General features: G+C 52.6%; 5 protein-coding genes across 5 annotated transcripts; 2 read left to right on the forward strand and 3 right to left on the reverse strand.

Annotated features, from left to right (window-relative positions):
• The first annotated feature begins 1,761 nt into the window (after positions 1–1,761).
• Positions 1,762–3,785, forward strand: APT1 (adenine phosphoribosyltransferase). The gene is made up of 2 exons (XM_062941570.1): positions 1,762–2,866; positions 3,107–3,785. Exons 1-2 carry the CDS (start codon positions 2,338–2,340, stop codon positions 3,253–3,255), a joined length of 678 nt encoding a protein of 225 aa, XP_062804439.1. The 5' UTR covers positions 1,762–2,337; the 3' UTR covers positions 3,256–3,785.
• Positions 3,786–3,867: 82 nt separating this feature from the next.
• Positions 3,868–8,233, reverse strand: QC764_103410 (uncharacterized protein). The gene is made up of 2 exons (XM_062941571.1): positions 7,437–8,233; positions 3,868–7,365 (listed from the first exon to the last, which is right to left on the reverse strand). Exons 1-2 carry the CDS (start codon positions 7,752–7,754, stop codon positions 4,246–4,248), a joined length of 3,438 nt encoding a protein of 1,145 aa, XP_062804440.1. The 5' UTR covers positions 7,755–8,233; the 3' UTR covers positions 3,868–4,245.
• A 1-nt stretch (position 8,234) lies between these two features.
• On the forward strand, positions 8,235–9,359 carry QC764_103417 (uncharacterized protein). Its single transcript, XM_062941572.1, has 2 exons — positions 8,235–8,648; positions 8,783–9,359. The coding sequence occupies exons 1-2, from the start codon at positions 8,511–8,513 to the stop codon at positions 9,131–9,133; spliced, it is 489 nt and encodes a 162-aa protein (XP_062804441.1). The 5' UTR covers positions 8,235–8,510; the 3' UTR covers positions 9,134–9,359.
• Positions 9,360–13,976: 4,617 nt separating this feature from the next.
• QC764_103420 (uncharacterized protein) lies at positions 13,977–16,275 on the reverse strand (the record flags this gene model as incomplete). Its single annotated transcript, XM_062941573.1, has 3 exons — positions 13,977–15,056; positions 15,118–16,092; positions 16,147–16,275. 3 exons carry the CDS (start codon positions 16,273–16,275, stop codon positions 14,457–14,459), a joined length of 1,704 nt encoding a protein of 567 aa, XP_062804442.1. The 3' UTR covers positions 13,977–14,456.
• An 886-nt stretch (positions 16,276–17,161) lies between these two features.
• QC764_0004260 (uncharacterized protein) lies at positions 17,162–17,753 on the reverse strand (the record flags this gene model as incomplete). Its single annotated transcript, XM_062939760.1, has 2 exons — positions 17,162–17,411; positions 17,743–17,753. The coding sequence occupies 2 exons, from the start codon at positions 17,751–17,753 to the stop codon at positions 17,162–17,164; spliced, it is 261 nt and encodes an 86-aa protein (XP_062804443.1).
• Between the last annotated feature and the right edge of the window lie 4,331 nt (positions 17,754–22,084).

Genomic DNA, 22,084 nt, shown 5'->3' on the forward strand with positions numbered 1-22,084 from the left:
TAGCCGAGCGCTCAATGCCTGTGAGCACCCATGTGGCTTCTAGAACGATTGGACAATGAACAAAGTGTGCGAGGCACGGCGAATGTATGTAATCCATGTCGGCACAATCTAGATGATGCGTATACACCCGCTGTATGTCATGGCCGTCTCGGCATCATGAGCATATGTCTGCCTTTCATATGTCAACCTCCGCCGAGAAAAAGACCGGTCTGGCCGGAAAGCTCCGGAGAGCATCGACCTCACTCTTCGATGCCGTAATGGGGCCGAGGACCCTCGATGACATCTTGATCGACCGATCCAGAAAGACACAAGCTGGTGTGGTGGAGGGGCATCCGGCTTTACTGACTTGGGCTGGCCGAGCCACAATCTTGGTCAAGAATGAGCAAGTACGAGATGGCGGTCAACATGTTGCGCCCTAATAATGCTTTTTGGGGTATCTTCCAATTGGCGAAGCCTCTGCCGCAACTGATTGGCGAAGGAATATTATTCCGTGGGGAGAGACAACAAGAACATGGAGTCCAATTAGATAGCCAAGTTTTCCCACCTTCTCGGTTTCTACGGCTTACGGGACACAGCCAGCGGTCCCTTTGGCACGTTTGGCACGGAGATGGTGGTGAGAAAGCCGGGGGAGGGTACCCCACGCGGGCTATGGAGTGGACGTCAGTCTCCCGGGCAGATCGGGACCTGCCTCTGGGCGTATGCCAAATGTTGTCGGCCTAGGACCCCAGCCAAACGGAAAGCTATCCGGTTCAGGTGTCATGGTGGCATCCAGAGCTATTTGCTGGCTCAACTGGTTGACGACTAAAGGTAGAACGAGTGGCCGTCCCCAAAACTCCAATGCCATTTCATTACGTCTCAGAACACACAACAACCACTGGCTGTCTGCCTAGTTCCGTATACTAACGGGTAGCGGTTTACAGATGTGTGTGGTGAGACCCGTGGGGGTAAAGGAGAGAATGGGTAGGCCGATAAGGTGCTTTTGTGGCATGATTGGGAGATGCCGGAGGGGAGAGGCTGAGAGGGACCCCGCCTCGACCAGAGTGTGTGCCAAGTTCAGCGGCACCATCGTGCGTTGACCGACGTTACTCTGAATCCCGGGAAGTTGTGTACACGCTTTTAGAACCGGCATGGAGTTTGATGTATATCGCTCATGGAGGCTCGACAGGGGGAGGGATATTGACATCCGGGTGAGATGGAGGTCGTCCGCGCCTCTCTTGCTTGTGATACTGCTTGCTGAGTTGGCCTTTCTTTCCGAGCGGTGGCAATATGAGTTTTCCCTCATCCGATAAGCTCCGAGCAGCGGATGTTTGATATATCGAGCCACGCCCGAGAGTAATCCGGGGAACTCTCCACAGAGCGATAAGCCACCTCAGAGCTCACAGGGAAATGTGATGGGTCAAAACGCCATACTATCCGGGCCTGTCGAGCTGGCAACCTGGAAGTGCAGAGTGCAGACCGACCGCCTGTTGACGGCCAGAGAACACAGGCAGCCGTGACGCAGGCGTCCCCAGCACCAGGAATCGGATGAGACATATGGGGGAGAGAGAAAGTTGAGTTGACGGGTGCTGTGCGCACAAGCTGTGCTGCAGCTGGTTTCCCTTGCAGCATGGATGGAAGCAGCGAAGTTTTTTCTGTGGGCTGCCCTGGTTTTAGTCGAGCGCCAAGACATGGCTTTTGGCGGGGTTGTTCCCTCTAGCTCCAACTTTTCACACCCCACCTTTTCTCAGCCGAGGGCAGCGAGGCACCACAAGCCAGCGAGGGGCAGCATTTCGAGGCTTGCCATTTGCTATCACCTATGCACATTCTGCTTCTTTAGACGCGGCCATCTGAGATAAGACATTGTGAGAGGTAAAGTGAGGTTGTAATATGCCAGGTCCCAACCATCCCAAAGAGGCAGTCGACACCATCAGGATGAGCCAGAACACGGAGCGAAACGCGAGGGCAGCCTAACCATGAGGAGACACCTCTAACACAGACCGGGATACCTCTCATCATGGTGTGTGATGCACAGCGATGCGCCTGCGTCTCTCATCCTGTTCACCGACTCCACCAGCGGCATGGAATTTGACTCCTTCCCGCTTGGGGTGGTCCTAGTTTTCTTTTTGTCTCGCCTTTTTTTTTGCGGTCGACCAGTGAGTGTGGTTTTACAACGCTGACACCCCCAAGCCCAAGCCTCCTTCTCCTGCAACCACACACAAGCTTACTACAACCGTCCATTCTTCGTACGCTCCGGCCGCAGCAGGATACGTACCTCGCCTGGCTCTAGGACCTTGGAGTCAAGAAGCACTTCCTCGCCTTACTTTCCGCCCTCCCCTTCTTCCTCTTTTCTTCTTCACCATGAGCGCCCCCGCCGACTCTGCCCAACCTCTGGCGTCGACCAGCAACGATCAGGTTCCCACCTCTGCTGATATCACCACCAACGATGCCTCGAGAGGACAGTCCGCCTCCGCCTCCGCCAGTGCCTCCGAACTCGCCCGTACAAAGATAACTCTCCAGGGCGCCCTCAAGTCGTTCCAGGACTTTCCCATTCCCGGTATCAACTTCATCGATATCCTCCCCTTGTTCCAGGACCCCGCCATCCACAACGCCCTGCTCCGCGCCCTCGAGCTCCAGGTGCTCGAGTTTGTTGGCAGCTTGAAGCCCGATGTGGTTGTGGGGTTGGATGCGCGGGGTTTCCTCTTCGGCCCTTCGCTCGCCCTGAAGCTCGATGCGAGCTTCGTGCCCGTCCGCAAAAAGGGCAAGATGCCCGGCCCCTGCGTGACGGCTGCCTATGAGAAGGAGTACGGCACCGACTTTTTCCAGATGCAAGAGGGTGCTATCAAGCCGGGCCAGAAGGTCCTGGTCGTGGATGACATTATTGCTACCGGTACGTTTTTCCTGAACTGAACTAAGTGGAATATTGCGCCATTGCGGCGGCCATTCACCACCCCTGGAACCTCCCCGCCAATGGGTTTCCCAAATTTTTTAGCACCGCCCCCTGCTTTCGAAAAACACCGGCCGCCGTTGCGGTCATACGTTGGGAAACCGCTCAAAAACTTGGTTCTTCCGAGCTTCCTAAAAAGCCACAAATGAAACGAGCCTAGACTAACACAATCTTCACTCACAGGTGGATCTGCCGCGGCCGCTGGCACCTTGGTAAAGCAGCTCGGAGGTGAGCTGGTCGGCTATCTCTTCATCCTCGAGATTGCCTTCCTCAAGGGCCGTGAGAAGCTCGGTGGCGTTCCTACCATTACTCTCCTCGAGACGGATGAGTAAAATAGCTCAGCCGACATCGGTGCTTACACACTGACAACACACACGCAACAACACAATTCGGCGGGCTCTTATCCGACATATCCATATTCGACGGTTTCCGGGCTTTTTTATTTTTCAACATGAAACAGTTTAAATACCCCTACATTTGTTTTTTCTTACACGGGATGATTATTCGTCAATGATGGGTGTGTGCGCGTGTGGATTTTTCTTGGCCGATAGACTACTACTCCTACTGTGATCTTCGGGCAAACGGCATGGGAGCTTTACTGGATGGGCGTTGTGGTTTGTTCAAAAATCCGGAGTGGTGATTTGTGATGTGGTTGTGGGCAAGGACATCATCACTATCAGGGAAAGTAATCAAGTAGACTTTGGGGCTTGCTGATTGTTTCTCTTGTTGTACTACCACTACCTACACTCTCGCCACGTTGCTTCGGTTGTGGGCGACGGGCAAAAATGAATAAAAAAAATAACATAAGAATCGCTCTTTCATAGGTTCATGTGAGATATGGGACCAGAATAATATCTTCTCGTACTGCAATCAAGTAAGTGTGTGCTGCATCTCTCTCAAATCAATCAATATCACATCACATGCATCGATCATCAGAGGGCAAGTTCGCACATACACCCAAACATCAAGGTTCTCAATCCTACCCTCGAGATGTAACAGCCAGTCTAGATTGATTGACTGCACAAATAGTGGATAAATCCAATGTCGACTATGGCAACGGCCCAGCATAAAGTGCAGGGGCAGCATGCAGCGGCCTCTAAAGATGGGATGAAAAAACATACTACTCGTATACATCCAACGCTGAATGCAAAAAATAAACACTTCTAACCACCATCATCTAACCTCACATCAACCCAAACACAATTACCGCTCACCAAAAGAATCCATATATACAAAACTCCATACCTTAAAAATTCACACCACCCACTCCCACCCATCAATCATATCTCCTTAACCCTAACCCCCACCCTACACCTAAACTCCTAATCAACCTCATCATTATCCCCCTCATCAACAATCACATTCCTGACCCTGAACCCCGAGCTCTCCACAAACCACCTCCTCGCCAACCCCATCCTCTTCGCAGCCCCAAGCTGCTCATACCCAACATCCCCCCCACCAACCATCACCATCGGAATCGGATGCCTCCTCGCAAACCCAGCAGGCGTCACCTGGACCTCATCCAGCAACGGCCTGATCAACCCCGCTTGCTCCCTCAGATGCGCCGCCGACGACGACTCGGCCCCGTCATCATCCGACACAACCACCACCAGCTGCAGTGACCTGAACGAGGGCGAAAATGCGGGAATGTTGGCCAGCTTGGTCGAAAAGTTGCACCCGCCCCTGCGGATGACGATGACCTGGTGGTCTCGCGGGGCAGAGTCGGGGAGGACGGCGTCGCAGGCAGTGCCGGCCGCGTAAATCGTCGACCAGGGGAAGTGCTCTATCGGGACGGGTCCAAACTCGGGGATGCGAGGCGCGCGAGGTGGGATGATGTGAGCTGGTAGAGGGGCGGCGCCCAACCCTGTGGGGGTGACTGCTGTTCGGTTTATCACCAGGTTGTAGGGCAGGGCCTTTTTGGGGGTGGACGACCTAAGCCCCGGGATGGAGGTGGCGTCTGGGAGCTGGAGGTCCAATGAGGCAGCAATTTGGTTGAAGAGTGCTTTGACCATGGAGCCAAAAGCTGGAACAGAGACCCGGGGAGAGGCAACGGGGGGAAGCTCGGCCTTGGCGAGAAGGTCGTGTAGGAGGTCTGCGTCGAGCTCTTCGAGGTCTTCTTCTTCATGGGTGTTTTCTGTTTGAGACAGTGGTTGTTGGCCAGCTTTGCTCCCATCGTCACTAGCCGCGGGCTCATCATCAAGCAGGTTGATTTGATGTAACTGTTGGAGTTTGGCGAGAACGGGGTCCTTGATCAGCGAGAATCTTGGATCTTGGATCTCGCCCAGTATGGCCCGGTCAAAGATGATGGATTCGTCCTTGCCCAGCAAAACGCCATTAACTTTGCTGACCCGCCACTCACGCTCACCAGTACCACTATCCTCCAGACGCATTGACATCTTGAGTCCCGATAGGCTGGAAACACGGATACGATCCGCACTTAATCTTTCTAGATTCTGACTGCCCAGTAGAAAGTTGAAGGAGCTGCCTCCAACAGCTTGCTGCGCGTTCGAGGCGAATTCCAGGGTCACCTCCTCTGGCTGGTACAGTTTGGCGCAGGTGCCATTGTCAGGCATAAGCTCTGCAGGGAGTGTCCACGGATAAAGCGTGTAGTTTGAGCGAGCCATGTGTTGACCAGACATTTGCCCTGCATCGATAGCGTAGGCGGAAGTTGGGGAAAGCTGGTGAAGATCCAACAAGCGCGCGGCGTGGTAAATGTCATCTCTTGCTGCAACGACTGACCCTGATAATGGCGTGGTTTGGGGCCGTGGCGGGCATGTGTTTGTATACTCCTCGTTAGGATAGACAGTCAAGTATTTGCGAGGTGACCGTTGTCGGCGAGGACCATCTTTTGGCGGAGCCTTGGGAATAATGAGTGGGTGTCCCTCGGTTGTGAAAACATAAGGGGCATCCAAAGAGTTTAGCGGGTGTTCGTCGTCAAAGAGCAAGTACATGTATTTGGCGGTCTCTCCGAGGAAAAAGCTTTCCATGCGGTCGCTCTTTTCGCCATCCAAAACGTTTTGCAGGCCTGCCCAGCCGCAAGGGGTCCAGCAACGTCTCGTGATATCCCGCAACACCATCTCACCAACGTACAGATACCAGGGGTCTTTGGTGGCGCGATATATGTGGTATGTCGATTCGATGAACTCTGGCCGCAGTGGCCACCAGCCGAGTCCACCCTCAACTGTCTTGTCACGAAGTGAGTACCGCTCAGGAAGCGCAGCATACCTCGTCCATATGGCGGTGTATAAGAGGTTTGTCTCAATGGCTTCCTCAACCTCACCAGCGAGGACAAGGAGCCCCGAGTAATACGCGCCCAGGCTGTCAACCCAATTGGATACTAAAGATCCTGTCCAAAGGTTAACGTTGTCATAGTGGGGGTGGTCTTTTTCATTGTAAAGATGGCGCTTGATGGCTGCGTGTGCAAGATGCCATGCTTCCAAAAACGAATCGGCCGAGTTTTCGGCATCGTTCAGGGGAGGGAAAAGAGCGTTGGGATCCAACCAGTTGTCACTGTCGATGCCGCCCCTGTGTTTGCGTGCAGAAGCCGTCCGGTTAGGGGGCTCATGTCCAGAGAGTAGAATATGTGACTTCAAAGCATACTCGAAAAAGCTGTCAGCGCCCGCACCAATGACGGCATAAGCTCCGATCCAGTGGCCTTGCTCGGCATCCACACCAGCCCCTATAAGTCCTATCTGGCTTTTTCTGTACCAGACAGCCCAGAAGGCACGTTTTGCAAGCTGCTCGAATCGCGGGTCGCCGGTCAAACGACTCAGAACTGTAAACTCGAGTACCAGTGACCCCGCGCCTGCGCTACACGTTTCCGTTATCTCCAGTGGGCCTTCTGGTGGGTTCATGGGTGCATTCTCGTGCATGGGTGAGTTGGTATAAAAGGGGATGCCATGACGGAGGTTGACACGCGGGTATGGCATTCCCGTCTTGGTGTAAAAGGCCGGCAAGAGCCTCTGTCCCAGATCCAGTGCTAATCTCAAAATTTGCCCATCGTACTTGAACCCGTTTGGCCAAACGATTGGTTGCGAATATAAGGGGTCATCCGTCTCGATATGGCGAGGTTTGTATCCGGTTATCGGCAGCGCGCCCACGGCAAACAAATGGGCACTGAGAAGCCCACCAAGGCCTCGAATCACCGTCTCAAAGACTTGGACCTTGCTGTCGACATCGAAGCCACGGCCACGCTGGCCTACTCCTGAAGGTCCAGGGCTTCCATCTCCGTACTGTTCGACCAAGGCGGCTACCCCATGCTGGAAATCTGCAAGGGCTTTCGGCCCAGTGCCTCGTTCATCTGGTGGCGCAGAAGCCAAGATAGCCAAGGTTGAGAGGCTGTCTATTAGCGTGAGTGAGTAGTTGCCCAGCACGTCATTGAGCTCGACATTTCGTGGGTTTTTCGCATCGCGGGTCAGTGGGACACATGATACTGGACGGAGCTTGGGTGGTTAGATGTTAGCTATGATCAAGTTACAAAGTAATCAATGGTGGCTCAAATATGCATGCATACCTCGTCCTCGGGGAAGGCAATATCCATATAATTATCAAAGCCATGGTAAAACATGTCAACGGTCTCCTGGCGTAACTCTTTTATCCTGTCCGTTGACATGGCCGCAACCCCGACGTGGCCAGGGGCCAGCATCACCGCCGCAAGACACCATAGTAGCATATTCCACCCTATCCATGGTATTGGGCGGAGAATCGGCCGTGTGAATGTCATGGTACTCTCGGGGGGCATCTGGGCGCGGGGAGATGCGTCAATGGGAATTCGGGTTGCGTCGGATCGGGAGCCGCCATCGCTAAGCAAATCGCGATGGTCGTGGTCCATGCCGAAAGGGCATCATACAAAGTAAAGCCCGGGCGACCACATGGGGTTACTGTCCAAGTGTCGTGTCGCTGCGATCGTGCCGTCACCAATAATGCCACCTGGACAGCTTTCAAGGTTCGCGATTTCCAGCTGTTGGAGGCTTGGCGTCAGCCATTGCTGCTGTGGTGTCAAGGAAGGCGTTGCTGTCCTTCTGGAAGGACCCGCTTTTCCTGGCTCTCGAGACTTGGCAATTCACTGATGAGATGGATTACGTAAACCGGCCATCAAGGTGCCCGTGTGCGTGACAACGAGCGCCCACAGAGCAAATCCACAATCGAAGCTCTCATGGGACTTTGGATGAGTTGACACTGCTAAGGCTCTCGTGGTTATAGTTTCAACATAAACTTTGACCGAAATGTCAAGATTGTCAATCCACCAAGCTGCCAGCCACATCACCATGAAGAAGCGAGGTTCGGCTGTGTCATACAAACGCAACGCTGGGAACGAGCCAGCTTTTATGAGATAGATCGAAAGGCTCTCTTAAGTGAGGCTACTATCGAGTCTCTATGGTCAAGAAAACCTAGGTGGTTACTCTAATAGTCGGGACTAATCCTTCGTTGTACACAGTGCACCCTCTTGGAGTTCGCGGGCGTTGGTCGACGGTTTACCCACTGGAATGAACAGCCGCCAGCCCTCTCAAGTATTCCAAGTCTCAGTGACTTGTGACAACTTTTGTTACTTTGCTGCAGCTCGTTTCTTTGCCTTCTACCAAGCTGTATGCACACACCCACACACCTATCCCAACCACATCAACCGCCGATCTCCAGTTCGTTATCTTCACCTTCTTTGTGTTTACGTTCCCCAACTGACGAAGTTATGTGTGGGATGACTCTGTTCTGTCAAAGTGGCAAACGGGTAAGAATACCTCATACCCCGTGGACCTGACCTGCGACAGGCAAGCCGCTGTCACGAACAGTGATCGTTGCTTTCAAAGCTCTCACCAGTCCTCGCCCCCAACTGTCGAAAACATGGTGACCAATCCTCGGCAGAACTCAAGCTACAAGCCGCCGAGGTATCACCTGCACCTGGTATGGACTTGCGAGAATTGTTCAAGGCAGCTAGCAGCGTGGCTTGTTCCAGCAGCCAGAGTGGCGGATCCTGAAGAGCACAAAGTCCAGTCCAGGCCTATCACGCCACGCTACGCCGGACGGATGATCTCGAGCCGTCCACGCCCATGCATATCAGTCCAGGTTCAGCTTTTCGCGGATGAATCCGTTTGTCCGTCGTTCGGCGGCCGTGTGAGATGTCCCGCTTTCTCCTTAGTAATTTGTGCCATGTACGCATTGTACAGACAGGAAGGATTCACTGAGGTCAATGCTCTAATATTGGTAGCTGTGTGAAAATACCCGAGTTACCCGACGTCCGGCTGTCTCGTCTCGATTCAGTATTGTCGGCATGCGGCACAGCGGCTTGTGGGTGGTCGAAAGGAGCTATCTCAGTTAACTCCGAGTACCTACCTACGATTGGAAGAGGGTGATTGCACAGATAGATGGGGAGCGGTACTGGCTCCACGATCAGCAATTCAGAAAGTGGTTCAGGCGCCTAATAATTTTGGAAATGGGCTCGGTTTCTTTTTGGTCTTTTTTTGGTTGGTTTTTTTTTTTGGGTGGGGGGGGTGCTCGGTAGTTGCCGTTATCTCAGGCTGGTCAGAGTCCTTTGCCCCCATTGCACTCAAAACCGCGTGAGTGGGTATGTAATCCTCGAGATAGCTATTGTCGATGGGGTTCGCCCAAGTGTTATTGGTTGTGGACCAGGAGCGTTCAATGTGTGAGAAACTCAAACTGCCTCCGCGTTTGAACTCTATACATGTGCACCCAAACGGAGAGGGTTATGCAGACAGGTATCACTGCGGATGCTGAATCAGTATCCTATTCGGAACTGGCATCTGATTGCCCATCACATGCGTGCAGTTATCAGTTTGAAACAAGTATGAATTCGCTGGTAGGTGCGCAAACTCTCAAGTTGGCAAGAGTAGACGGTAAGTTACTCGTCAGGCATTAGCAAAAGAAAGCTTGACTCCAACCTGCTTTACGTCGAAGAAACGGAAGTCTTGACCAGTTGCTGTTATCTACCTATGTTCAAGAAATATACGGCAAGGGCCAAAAAGAGCAAGCATCTCCTGTCGAGGTGGAGCAGGAAGAGACAGAAGGAATCAGATGAGAGTGATCAGAGGCGGTAAGTGTAATTCCTGTCCCGCCGTTAGACTTTTAAAGGCTTACTCCCCTTTTTACCTCGCGCTGCCTGTATCTGCCGTGGGTCGAGGCACGTGTCCGCGAGGCTCCATGGCGGCAGTTGGGCTCCTGTCTTCACAGTAGGTACTCCGTTCTCGCCTTCCCAGCAGCGCAGACGGGGTTCATCAGCCCGCTCTTTCCCTTGGACTGGGCTCCCAACTGAAACTGAAATCAACCACGGGCAGGTAGCGAAGAGAGGCTCCACTTTCCCAGAGGTATAACCCCCCCCTCGGGAAGAGATTGTTTGAAACATCACCAGCTTTGTTTCCCGGCATGTAGGATTCGAGGCGTGAGGTTTGTTGTCGAGGTCCGTACTGGCATGATATCGACATGCAGTCCATATGCAAAGGACTGGAAATATCAACACACTGGTCTGGTATACTTGACCCGATCATCGACAGTAGAAACCCAATGGAGTTTGCATCCCACGATGAATCGTCATGCTCCCTTTTTTTTCTCCATCTCTGTCCCGTTACAGGCTGTACGATAACTGATTTCCTACACTGTGTATCGTTCAATTCATTTCATATCTAAGCGTTAGTTTGTCCAACCAACTCCAAATGTTCTTTTTGTTACAGATCACAACTGACAGAAACCTCCACCAACACATCTCACGGCGCTTGTTTCACATCGGACTTGTTGCTCGCACTCTTGCATTCCCGCTCTCCACCCGCAACGGCAACCCGCATCTCGGGATTCCATTCCACACTGTTGGGATGACTTTTTGGCTGTTGGTGGCTTACTTTCTCACTGTGTTTGCGACATGGTCCGATCCCCCAGCTTTTTCCGCACTTTTTGTGTAACGAACATCTCACAACAAGCTTTCTTTGTTCCCGCAAACCCGTCGGTTGGAATGACGGGAGGGGGTTCGTTGGCTGCTGTCTCATGAACTGAGACTTGTTGGTGTTTTTTTTTTTTTCGGTATTTTACCAACAGAAAGAACAAACACACCTCACACACCCATAGCTTCGGTGTGGGGTGCAGACGGAGGTGGTCATGGGACCCGACACGTGATGTCCTTCATCTTCATCACTTCACCTCAAAGCTGACACCGATCTCGGGGTTCGGAACCACAATGATACCGGATGATTCGTCAATTCGCGATCTCCGATGTCTTGCTCAGGAAGCATCCATATCCGAAGAAAGAGATGCACATGCGGCTCTCGGATCTCTGTCTTGTTTCCGACCATGTTTCCGAGTTGAAAGATTCGAGAACTTGGTGCACAGGCAGGCCGCAACATGGCGCCGTATCCGTCATGAAATCCACATCGTCCTGTTTTTTTCGTTTCATGGTGTTGTCAATGAGCATCTTTCTCAACGCCTTTCGGCAAAAGTTTTCAGAGACTGTGTGATATGTTGTTACAGCCTCTCTACTCTCCAACGTGTGCCTCGCAAGATCCCAGACAAAAGGACCGCCCGCCTAGCCTTCGGTCCTTCTCTGCGGCGCAAAACTCCCTTGGGGCTGTGAACTTTGCTTCTCCCAAGGAAAAAAATAGGCGATACCGAAACGCCTGACTGTGTGTCTCTCTCTCTCACACAGTTGCATCTGCTTCGCCAAAGAAAATGGCTGGGCCTCATCGAGATCGATGCAAGATGCTGGCAACAACATTGATGATAACGACAGCAACAACAAAACCCCCGATAACTTTCGGTCCCATTCCCCGCCCATCTCCCGAAAACAAAAACCAAAAATCACACTTCACATGCTTTTTAATAGAGCGACGAGCCTCTTTCCCTTTTCTGACCCTAGCACTACAACTCTCCCCAAGGAAACTATCACCTCGTAAATCTCGTGTCGTAACCTGTATGCAACACAGTTCCCCCGATTCATGTTTCTAGTGCATGTCAGGGGGAGTTGTTTTAGCTCTTTAAGGTGAGGTCCGGGCTTCCTTCCCTTCCCCCCTCCCCCTCCCCGTTCCCACTTGGTGTGGGAAAGTCCGTAATCCGGACCGTAATCCGGATCCCGGGGTGTGACCTAGCCAAGGAACCCCCCGCGTTTGGGCTTGAAGGGCGGACCCCGCCGACTCGGCGGTGATCCGCCCACCCGCCTGGCGCTAAAACATGCTGTCCACGGTGGGTAACGCCAGTGACGATAGCGTTAACTTGGCGGCGAGGGGGAGTTGTATTAGTTTGAAATACGGTTTTTTAATACACTATGATACCAGGCCGTGTTTTTTTTTTTTTTTGGCAACGTTACAGGAACCACCACCAAAGAACCAGCCCCAATCTCCCCCCCCCCCGGTGATGGTGCACAGTACTTTTGTTTTCCTGGGTAGGTATGGTTTTATGGTCCGGGGTTTGGGGTTGTTTTCTCGAGGAACAAGGGGGAAAAGCCACAATACAGTTACAGTGTGTGATATCAAGGACCAAAGCCTTGCTCACCTCGTCCTCGAGTAGAAGGTCCGCTTGGGTCAAATCGGCCTGATGGATATTGCTCACCCCGTAGCAACGCGGTTTAACACGATGTTTTTGCTTGCCAATTTCCAAGAAAAGGGGGCTGTGTAAAAACCACAAAAAAAACAACCAGAGCAGCAAGCAAGCAGGCCACTTCATCGACGACGCGCCGCTAAAGGGCCGGCGCGCCAGAGACATTAGGACCTTGCAGCAACTGATTTCGTTGTCGTTGTCAATCAATTCTCCACTTGGCACGGCAGAGGGGGGAACTGCTTCGCTCTTCGCTGTTCGAAAGCGACCCCCAAGATTTTCCCCTTTTTCTTCTATTTTTTTTTTTTTGTTTTTTTTAACAAATCAAGTTTAGCTAGCCTCGGGTTCCTTTGCTTGACGTTCCGCTGGGGCTTACTTGCTTGCTGTTAAGCATCATCATGCATTTTACGGCAATGGTTTGTTGTTTTCTTGTCCCCGACGATCATCGGACATTAGAACAACAACCAATAGGAATGATGATATCTTTTCCTCTTCGACAAAGAAAGCTCACCGCCGTCCGCTGAGCAGCAAGTCTAGCCTAAGCAAGTCACAGTGGCTTGCTGAGGGAGATAGGGTTAGAAAAGTTCCCGTGGGGTTCCGCTCCCAGCTTGCAGAAAATCATGATGAGTTGCTCACGTGATAGATGACGAGTCGTCCCCCCAAGACTGGTAGCGTAGCGTCTGTGACCGTTTGTGGGCTTAGGGGCGCGACTTGTTGTTGACACTTGCTTAAAACCGGTAGCGTGGTATGTGAGGCTCTTGTGCTCTGCCCCACGAGCAGGGTCTGGTTTGGGTGATTTAGCCCCCGTCGGTTATCGGGGTGTGGGCTAAATAGAGAGTCTGAGACTTATACTGAATCACAACTGCTGGGGTTTTGTCAGCGGCGAGAGAAGGAGAGAGAGATAGGGACAGAAAATGCAAGAGAAAGGGGATAATCATACCGAATACGTATCACTTGTTCGAGCGAGAATATCTATCTCTTCTCATTCGTTCGGTCGTATCGTGGAGATGCTAAAGTTGGCAAAAAGGTGATGCATGTCTGCAGTTTAAGAGCAATGTCCCAAAATGGAAATTCTTGAGTGCTTATTTTTTGATCCACCAGCCCTACGGGGTTTGACACGGACATTGAGAGGTGGGTTTCTCAACTGAGAGCGGGGGAAAGCATCAGGAGTCTGTCACTCTCTCTGCCTCTCGAAATAATGTGTCGGTTCTTCATTCAGAAGAATGTCTCTGATTGGTATTCCACAAGACATGTCAGATCCTTAAACAGTCTTGCTCCGGGTGTTCAGTCTGACTGCATTAAAACATCATCTCTGCCCATGCTGCACGACAAATCTGTAGCAGAAACTGGTGGTTGCACAGCCATCCCGTGCTACCACGAACCCTCTCCACAGTGACACCCAGCCCCCTCTCCTCTCGGATTGGCGCGACTACGCATGCAAAACAGGCAGCCGCTCTCGGTGATTCTGCCCAGATCGAGAGTGGGAGCGAAAGGTAAAGCAAATGTACAGCAAGATGCGAGAAGAATCAGAGATATTCAAGTTTTTTGTTCAATTTCTGTCAATTTGCGACAAAATTTTCGGGAGATACAGCTCTCAGAGAGCCTTCTCATATATCCTAAAAAAAAAAAAAAAAAAAAAAACAAATAGCCTGCCCGACCAATGGTATCTATACGTATCTGCGGTGCTTTGCCTCCCCCAAGTGTGAATCCATCCTATATTGGTGACGCCGTTGAAACACCACGCCTCCCCACCACCACCGTTACCGAACCACACAAAAAATTGAAAGCTACTCTGAATTGGCTTTGTGTTTGAGCCCAGAACAAGTCAAAGGTGAATATGTGAAAATGTTGAGGGTGGTGTACGCGCGAGCATTAGTTATTTCTCCATTCTTTTGCCGAACCCAATGGTGTGTGTATAATGTAAAGCCGATCTGTGAAACGTGTAGATGAACGAGTAAAAGTACAGAATATGTGCTTTCTTGTGTAAAAAAAACAGGTATAGTGTTGTTTATTGGGCATATGTGGCTCTTGTCTGCATCATTTGTTCGCAGGCCTGTCGAGCGACACGCTCGCTTCGGTGATGACTCGGCTCGCGGGCTGCCGAGTGTTGCGATGCGGCGTCGTCCTCATAAGCAAGCTCCATAGATTCGGGGCTCATGCTGTCTTCGACTTTGGGGGTCTTGTTAAAGATTTGGTCGAGATAGTCGTTTTCTTGTTCCGAGCTAAATTGGGGGGCGGTGCTGGCGTCGTCGCTCATCATGTCGTAAGAGGCCTGTCGTGCCGCCGCCGCCGCTGCGACGTGGTGAGCATGACCCTGGAAGGCAGGGTGATGGAGACCGAGCCCGTTCGACCAGTCACCCATGACATGTGTGTTGTGATGGCTGTTTTGCGAAGTGGCCCTTCGACGGGCTGCTTTGTTCTTGCGCCGTCTTGTACCAGTCTTCTCATCAACTGTGGGCTCCTCCATACCAAGCTTGACAAGCATGGCCTCGATGTGCTGTGGCTTCCAGTCCCAAACGCGACAGCCACCGCTTTCCTTCATGCGTGCAAGTATAAGTTGATATCTCTTTTCTTCGTAGTATCGGTGGGCTTCCATAAGTCGCTCGATCTGGAAGCACTGGTTAGCAAAGGAAGACAGAGTCAAACATTACACATCAGACTGCGCTTACCTCTCTCTTCGGCCAGACACCATACTTGGCAACGGCACGCGAGACCTTCATCTGAAGAGCCGCCTTTTCCCAGTTGCCTTGGTGCTTCTCCGAGTACTTGGCCTTCATCTCTTCCCACATGCCCTTCCCCTTCTCCGAGATGAACTCTTTCCGGAGCTGGAAGAGATACTTGTCATCATCGGGTGCATCGTCCCGCAGTGTGAGCTCGTCCTGATCACCATCATCCAATTGACCATTCGCGCCTGATTCTGAACCTATTTGAGGTGTTGACTTGGGTGTGCGAGCTGGTTTTCGTGCCGGTGACGGCTTCTTGCGCTGCTGGGGTCTTCTTCCGGGACTAAGAGCCGCGTGGGACGGGTAGCCGCCGAGTAATACAGAGGGATCACGTAAGTCTTCAATGCCTCCAATTCTGGGGGTCGTGTCTGGCCTAAAGTGGGATGGGTTTGGCTGAGCTAAGACGGGAGCGTGTCCGCCGTTGGAAGGCATGCGATGGTGCATGTGTGGCGGCTGACCCAGATACGGTCCCGACGGCCCTACGTCAACATTGAAGGCGTGGTACTCCTGGAAAGGCTGGTGTATTATCTCCCCGTTGTTGGCCGAAACATTGTAGGATCCAAGATAGGGGTCGATTGGCGGTGGAACCTCAGATTTGGGAGAGGATGGGTGGTGGCTCATTGGGGGAGAGTGAGCCATGTACATGTCAAAATGCCCTCCCTCGGTGGCCGCAGGATGGACTGTCATAGGAGAGGATCCCTGGCTGCTGTTGTTGACGTCGTAACCGCTGTAGTACATCTTGGATGAGTTTGGGGGTGTTGGGACTTGTGGTCCAGGAATGGCCGACTGCGAATGGTAATTTCTCATCGGTGGCTTTGAGGTGGCTCTTTGCTGCAAAGGCGGACTGCCGGCTCCAGAAACTGGCGTGAGGAGTGTCGAGTCTGCAGCGGCTGGGTAGTTGAAAGAAGAGACTCCAGAGATCTGTTTTGTTCTGGTTAGCCTAGGGTGAATACCGTGAGATTGGCTGCCACATACAGCACTGTAGGGGTCAAGGTCCGGTGACGAGTAAACAACAGAGGCAGGGCCGCTGGTACAAGCAGTAGAACCGGGCAAGTTATCGTGATGGTGGTGCGCACTTGGCATGAGATACTGGGCGCTGGTCATGTCGACTGTGATCCGGAGGCGTTTGAAAGACCTCCTGGGAGAACCGCTCGGAGTGCTGGAGCTGGAGCTGGAGTTGACGGCTTCTTCCGAGTCCGAGCCAAGTTTGTGGCAATCGAGAAAATCCTCAACAAGGGGTGATTCGACGGCTTCCGATCTGTCTTGTTCCATTATTTCAGCCTCAGGTTCAAGCAAAGATCCAAAGAAGATGGCGGGGTTGTGAAGGGCGTTCTCTCGAGATTGTAGTGATGTTAAAGTCACTGACACCGGGGCAAGCAGGAGGGATCTCACCTTATACGCTGGACTCAATGTCTTGGAGACAATTCTGAGTGCGGCCCAGGCGTGGGGCAGAGTGCGGCGTTGAAGAGAAGGGGGAAGCTTGAGACAGAGGAGCTGACCTGACAGGCAAGGAGGAGATGCCGGGAATCTATATTCAGAGAGAGGACGGGAAGATCGGAGCTTGCCAGTGGGGCCCAGGGGGTCAACGCCGGGGGTGTGTCTTCCCCAGTTCGAGAATGCTTTTGCTACACTAGGAAGCACCCCATGTGAATGATGAGGGCACTCTTTGAGCAGTGCCACACACCTCGCCGTGTTTGTACTTGCGCACTGCGTATGCGGGAGTGGCCCCAGGCAGGTACCCAGGTACAAGTACGCACCAAAGTGACAAGGCTTTCCCAAACATGGGGGCAGTTAACCGCCCGTCCACAGTTCGACATATACTGTGTCTTCACAAAAGCAGACACACGCAACAGCCCATACCAACTGGAATCGAAACCGAAACAGAAATCGACAAAGCCACTGCTGTTCGAACGGAGCGGTTAGTGAGAGCGGCCGGTAGACACACTGGCAGCTCTTAGACGAGGCTCATTCCCAGAGTTGGTCGCCATTGCTATGGCCCATCTCTCGTCTCGAAAGGCGTTCCTCCCCAGGCCTGCGATCTTCCATGCAGCAGCCCAGGAACCAGCCCATCAAGGAGGAGTGTATCGTAGCCAAGATCATCCTGATTGATGGCTAGACAGACGGCTTGCTCCGCAGACTCAGACTGGCTCAAGAACGAGTAAACGTGGGGATGCGCCGCGGGGACCGAGAGATGCAATCCATGGAGCTTGGAGCCCGACAGGGCAGACACGGAACGTTGTCTTGGATGCATCCAGCACGCAGGGAGGTCAATTCCAGGATAAATTATTAATGCAGAAACGGCAGAGAATGTACCTGTTAGCGTTTGCTTGATCGGGCAGAGAGCACCACTCCCAAAATTGAGCCCCGAGCTCAGGCGGCGATAGGGCTCTAGCTTTGGGGGACGAGAGGGGTCCTTGAACCCGAACAAGGGGGACGCTTTCTTGGCCAGGAGACCAGTGAGCTCCAATTGTGAAGGCGGCGGAGACAAGAGCTGCAGGGTGCTAATAAGGTGTCACCAAAGGTGGGGTGCACGACATGGGTGTTAAACCAACCCTTGAATACTGTATTTACCGTAACAGCATGTTACCGAGCAGCTGGAGTAGGTACTGTGACAACAACCACAATCACCACCGAGATGGTGTGTAGACCCCCTGGCTGGGAGAGGGCGACAGAGAGCTTGAGCTTAATCCAGAGCCCTTGTTGCGCCACCAATGTGGGACACCCTATCCAAACAGCCGCCCTTCTTGTTGTTGGTGGCTCATAGACGCCAAAAGGAACCGTCCGCCCGCCTGGCATATGTTCATCGTGGATGCGTGCCATAACCGCGAGCTAGCAGCCAACTGCGTAGTTTAGGGCTGTCCCGGCGTCTATTTCGTGTGTCTGTATGATATCCGACAAAGTGATGGTGAGTTATCAGATGGTGTTGTCAAAAGTGCTGGACAAATGCCGAGTCCCAGTTGCGGTAAATACTGGTGATTGTGAGCATAGAGATCGACCGTTCAGCCGTCACAGGGTCGGGGACAAGACGTGGGGAGTTTGGTAGAGGTGGTTGTACGAGACTAGACAGAATTACCCCGCAGAACTGTATGGTGTAGAACTTCGAGTCCGTGAAGGTGCCTTTCTGCTCACCGCTTGCACTCCATTTCATTTACCGGCCAGAAACGGGACCGTGAGGATGATGTGTAGCCACAAGGTGGTGAAAAAATGGCCTCTTGGAAGAACTGGCTGTGAAACCATGAAACGGCTGTGCCAGTCATACCCTAAGACTGTCGTACTGGGAGAGAGGCTGTGTCACCTCAACCACACCTTCAAGTCTGGCCCGACAATCGCTGCCGAGCTGCAGCAGTAGTAGAAGAGAAAATGGCATGCCATCGAGGTAAAAAAGCGGTCAGAGAGAGAGATGTGCTGAAGAGATGGCTCACAGGGTGAATGAATGGAAGCCACATGCAAGCGCCATCACTGATGGTGCAAGATGCTGCTTTGAAATTGGCCAGCTTGTCTTGCGTGCGTCGATGCAATGGTGGATGCCGCGGGATTAGGCCGGCTTTAGGCTGGAGGGGAGAGTGGGGAATTATAGAGCCAATCATAGCACTCCTTCTGAAGAAGGAAATCGATGACTATCGTGCATGGGCCATCGTATGTTTCCACAATGTTTCGTTCGCCTTTGGGCTTGCACCCCAATGCAACATCTTGGCCAATCTTTGTCCCCCAAAGGCTCAAGGGCCAGCCACGACAACAACCCTCCAAGCATCCAAGACACGACAAATGCTCAACACGACAAGAACCTTACGTATTCCTCGGCTATCCCAGAACCACCACTGCTGGCTATGGTTCTCTTTTAGGGTTCTCCAAGACGCTGTGTAGAAATCCGTCTTGTGCCTTTCACTACCTCGAGGCTTTGTTTCTTCTCACTCTTCTCCTCACGGGCTCTAAAAACAGCCATGGCTTGTTTCGAACCCTTCGCCGAGCGTGGCACAGAGCCGGTCGGCCGGTCGGCCATCTGCGTCCTTCAGGGCAGTGAAAGATGCTGTGTGGCCCGGGCACCACGGCTTTGGCGGTTGGCGCTTGAGGTGCGGCAATCGTCAAGGGAGCCAATCTCGTCGATTACCGGTCCGCCGGGTACACTAGCCCGCTTAAGCACGTCTGCCAACCTGAAACTCTTCACAACTGAGATGGTGAACTCGAAGAATCCGCATGATAACCCCCTGCCTGAGAACTATTGATTTTGGGGCCCTCAGATCTATCTACTATCAGTGTGCGACTCGACCAGTTGAGATAAGGTTTCGAAAATCAGGAAAGATGGAACTCTCGCCCACCGCGCTTAAGCAGAGCCGCCATTGGCTGCAGAGGCGACTTTATGCAGCCATCGCCACCAACAGCCACTGGTTAACGCGCCCACATTGTGGGAAAATGCGGGGAGAGGGCGAGGTTAGTATGGAAGGCATGGGGTCCTTCAAGGGCTTCCCAGAGACTGAGATATACGAAAAACGAAAAACGAGATACACCTGGTCCTGAGATGATGTTCCACGCCGAAATCCATCGGGGCCTTCAGCTTGACCATGTTGTCATGACATGGCATTGCGCTAATGCTGGGCGTTGTCCCCGTCCCGCAACTAGCTCTGTCATTTCGCCAATCAAGCCTTCCACTACAGGGTCCTCGACAGATAGACTTTCTACTTTTGGCTGTCACCCACCCCGGCAGATGCCCCATCACAGTCATGAAATGAAGCCATTATCTGACCCTGCTGGCAGTGCAATACAACTCAGCTTGTCTAAAACTTGACAGTCTCTTCTCTTATCGAGAAACCCGTGACGCGTCCTTCTCACGGAAACCCAGTGCCTGTCCAGCTTCGAGAAAGTAACGGGTCCCGTTCGGGACAAGCTTGGGCCGCAGAGTTGCAGTTGATGTGAGAACTCTGCAGGCAAGCGCCCTCGCAGCATTGCTGGGAGCGAATCTTTGCTCCCATTGGTCACCGACGGGCTGTCAACTGCAGCGGACCACACCACGAGTTCATTATGGAGGAGCAGACGACCGCACGCCTGTTCCAGGTTTCAGTCTCGGCCCTGAAATCCGAAGTTCCGGTCCCGGGCCTAAGGGACCGAGAACTCTCCGCCGTATCCCGCCATCAGCATTTTGCCCGGTTTTCATCCCTGGCCATGCCACCGTGTGCTTGGCTTTCCATTTCGTCAGCTGTGCTGCATGCTGGCCGCCGGACACACTTGATGAAATGTAGGTAACGCAAGAATCACCAACAAACTTTGTCAAGTACCGTCCCGCCCCGTGTGAAGCCGCCTCCACGGACCCGGTGCTTTGGAACGATGCAATAAGGATCACAACAGCTTGCAACGGATGCGGCCATGTCACTCGGAGAGCGAGTCGTCTATCGTCTTCTTGCGCCCGGCTGTGGTCATAAATTGACCCCACGTACCTTGGCAGCAGGAGTAGAAAACCCCCAATAGTTATCGGCCGAGGAAGGGATGGTGGAAGATGACATACCCACTGGCTTCGCGTCGGCCCGTCTTTGGTGCTCTTGTCAGAATCGATGTATCAATGCGACATGGGGCCCATGAACAAAGATTATCACCACGACCAAGTTGTTGATCCACACAACTGTTGGATAGGCCTATCGTGTCCAGTGCTTCGGACCCAGATGCAGATGGGGAAACCAGGGTTGACATCCGGCCTCCTCATGGACTGCGACTGGATACAGCTTGCCCATCGAGTTGATCTCCACACCGCCGCCCTTATCTGCTACCCCTCAGTTCGAATATTTGTCGCCTCGGGACATCACCATCCGTCAAGCACGGCCGTGTCGCTGACGGTGGCTGTTCGATTTTACCAAGTTGAAGGATGGCCCTGTTGCACAACATTGGGAATAGAGACCCAGCAGAAGCGAAGGCGCGTCACAGAGTGCTGTGGACGAAAGATGGCGAGCTCCTACCCGCAGTCGTGTAACGAAAGCTAGGTCCTCTTCGTCATAGAGAGCGCTGCTCCGCGGTTCAAGATAAGCTTGTGCGACAAGGCTTGCTTGTGCAACTGTCATTCCACGTAACACACACACCCGGCTATCGAAAAGCCCTCAAGCCTTCTCGGGAGGATATTGAAGATCGGAATTGAGAAGATCAACCGCGTGTTGCGGTGACTCTAACATTTACAATTAGCCGGCCATGATTCAGTACATACACTGACCATGCAGCCAGTTGCTCACGTCCTATCAGCCACCGAGGCTGAGGCCAGCGAGGGTTAGTATGAGTATCATGCAGCCCTATCAAACCGGATCCATAGAAAAGCTACAAATCTACAAAAAGTGGTCTTATTCACGCCGACTGATACCAGGCGGCAACCCAACATATTGAAGCGTCGTCGTCGCCACCCGTATGCTTGTTCAAGATGAGGTGGAGCTGAGTGGTATCGATATTTGAAATATGGCTATGGTCTTACGAAAACAGCAGTCCACTTTGCCGAATCATTTGTCAGCCCCGCCAATCTTCAGCGTCTGAGTCCTCTATTCCTATTGGCCAGCCCGTCCAAGAATTGAACTTCCTTCTACAGAAGAAGGTCTGTGATTGGTCGGTTTCTCTCAGAGCAGCCCATGAACACCAAAGCTGGTTCACGTACTGGAACATGTGCGGTTCTCGTCCGGCTGTGATGCTTACCAGCGAGCTTTCAACCAGAAGCATGTCACTGTACTTGGCGGGCCCACTACACAGCCTTTATTCTCACCTCTCACTCACAATCATGCCCCAATCTCTGTGACCTGTCGAATTTGCAGGGTCTCTCTTCGTCCCCGCTTGGTTCTCGGTTCTCTTTTCCTGACTTCCCAAGTCCAAGGTGTCGGACGAAGGAGGATTAAGCATGATCATTTTCGTTCTAATCACCTACACTGCTGGAAAAGAAACCTGCGGCGCTGTT

The sequence above is a fragment of the Podospora pseudoanserina genome, chromosome 1, assembly GCF_035222485.1.
Source record: "Podospora pseudoanserina strain CBS 124.78 chromosome 1, whole genome shotgun sequence".
NCBI classification, from domain to species: domain Eukaryota; kingdom Fungi; phylum Ascomycota; class Sordariomycetes; order Sordariales; family Podosporaceae; genus Podospora; species Podospora pseudoanserina.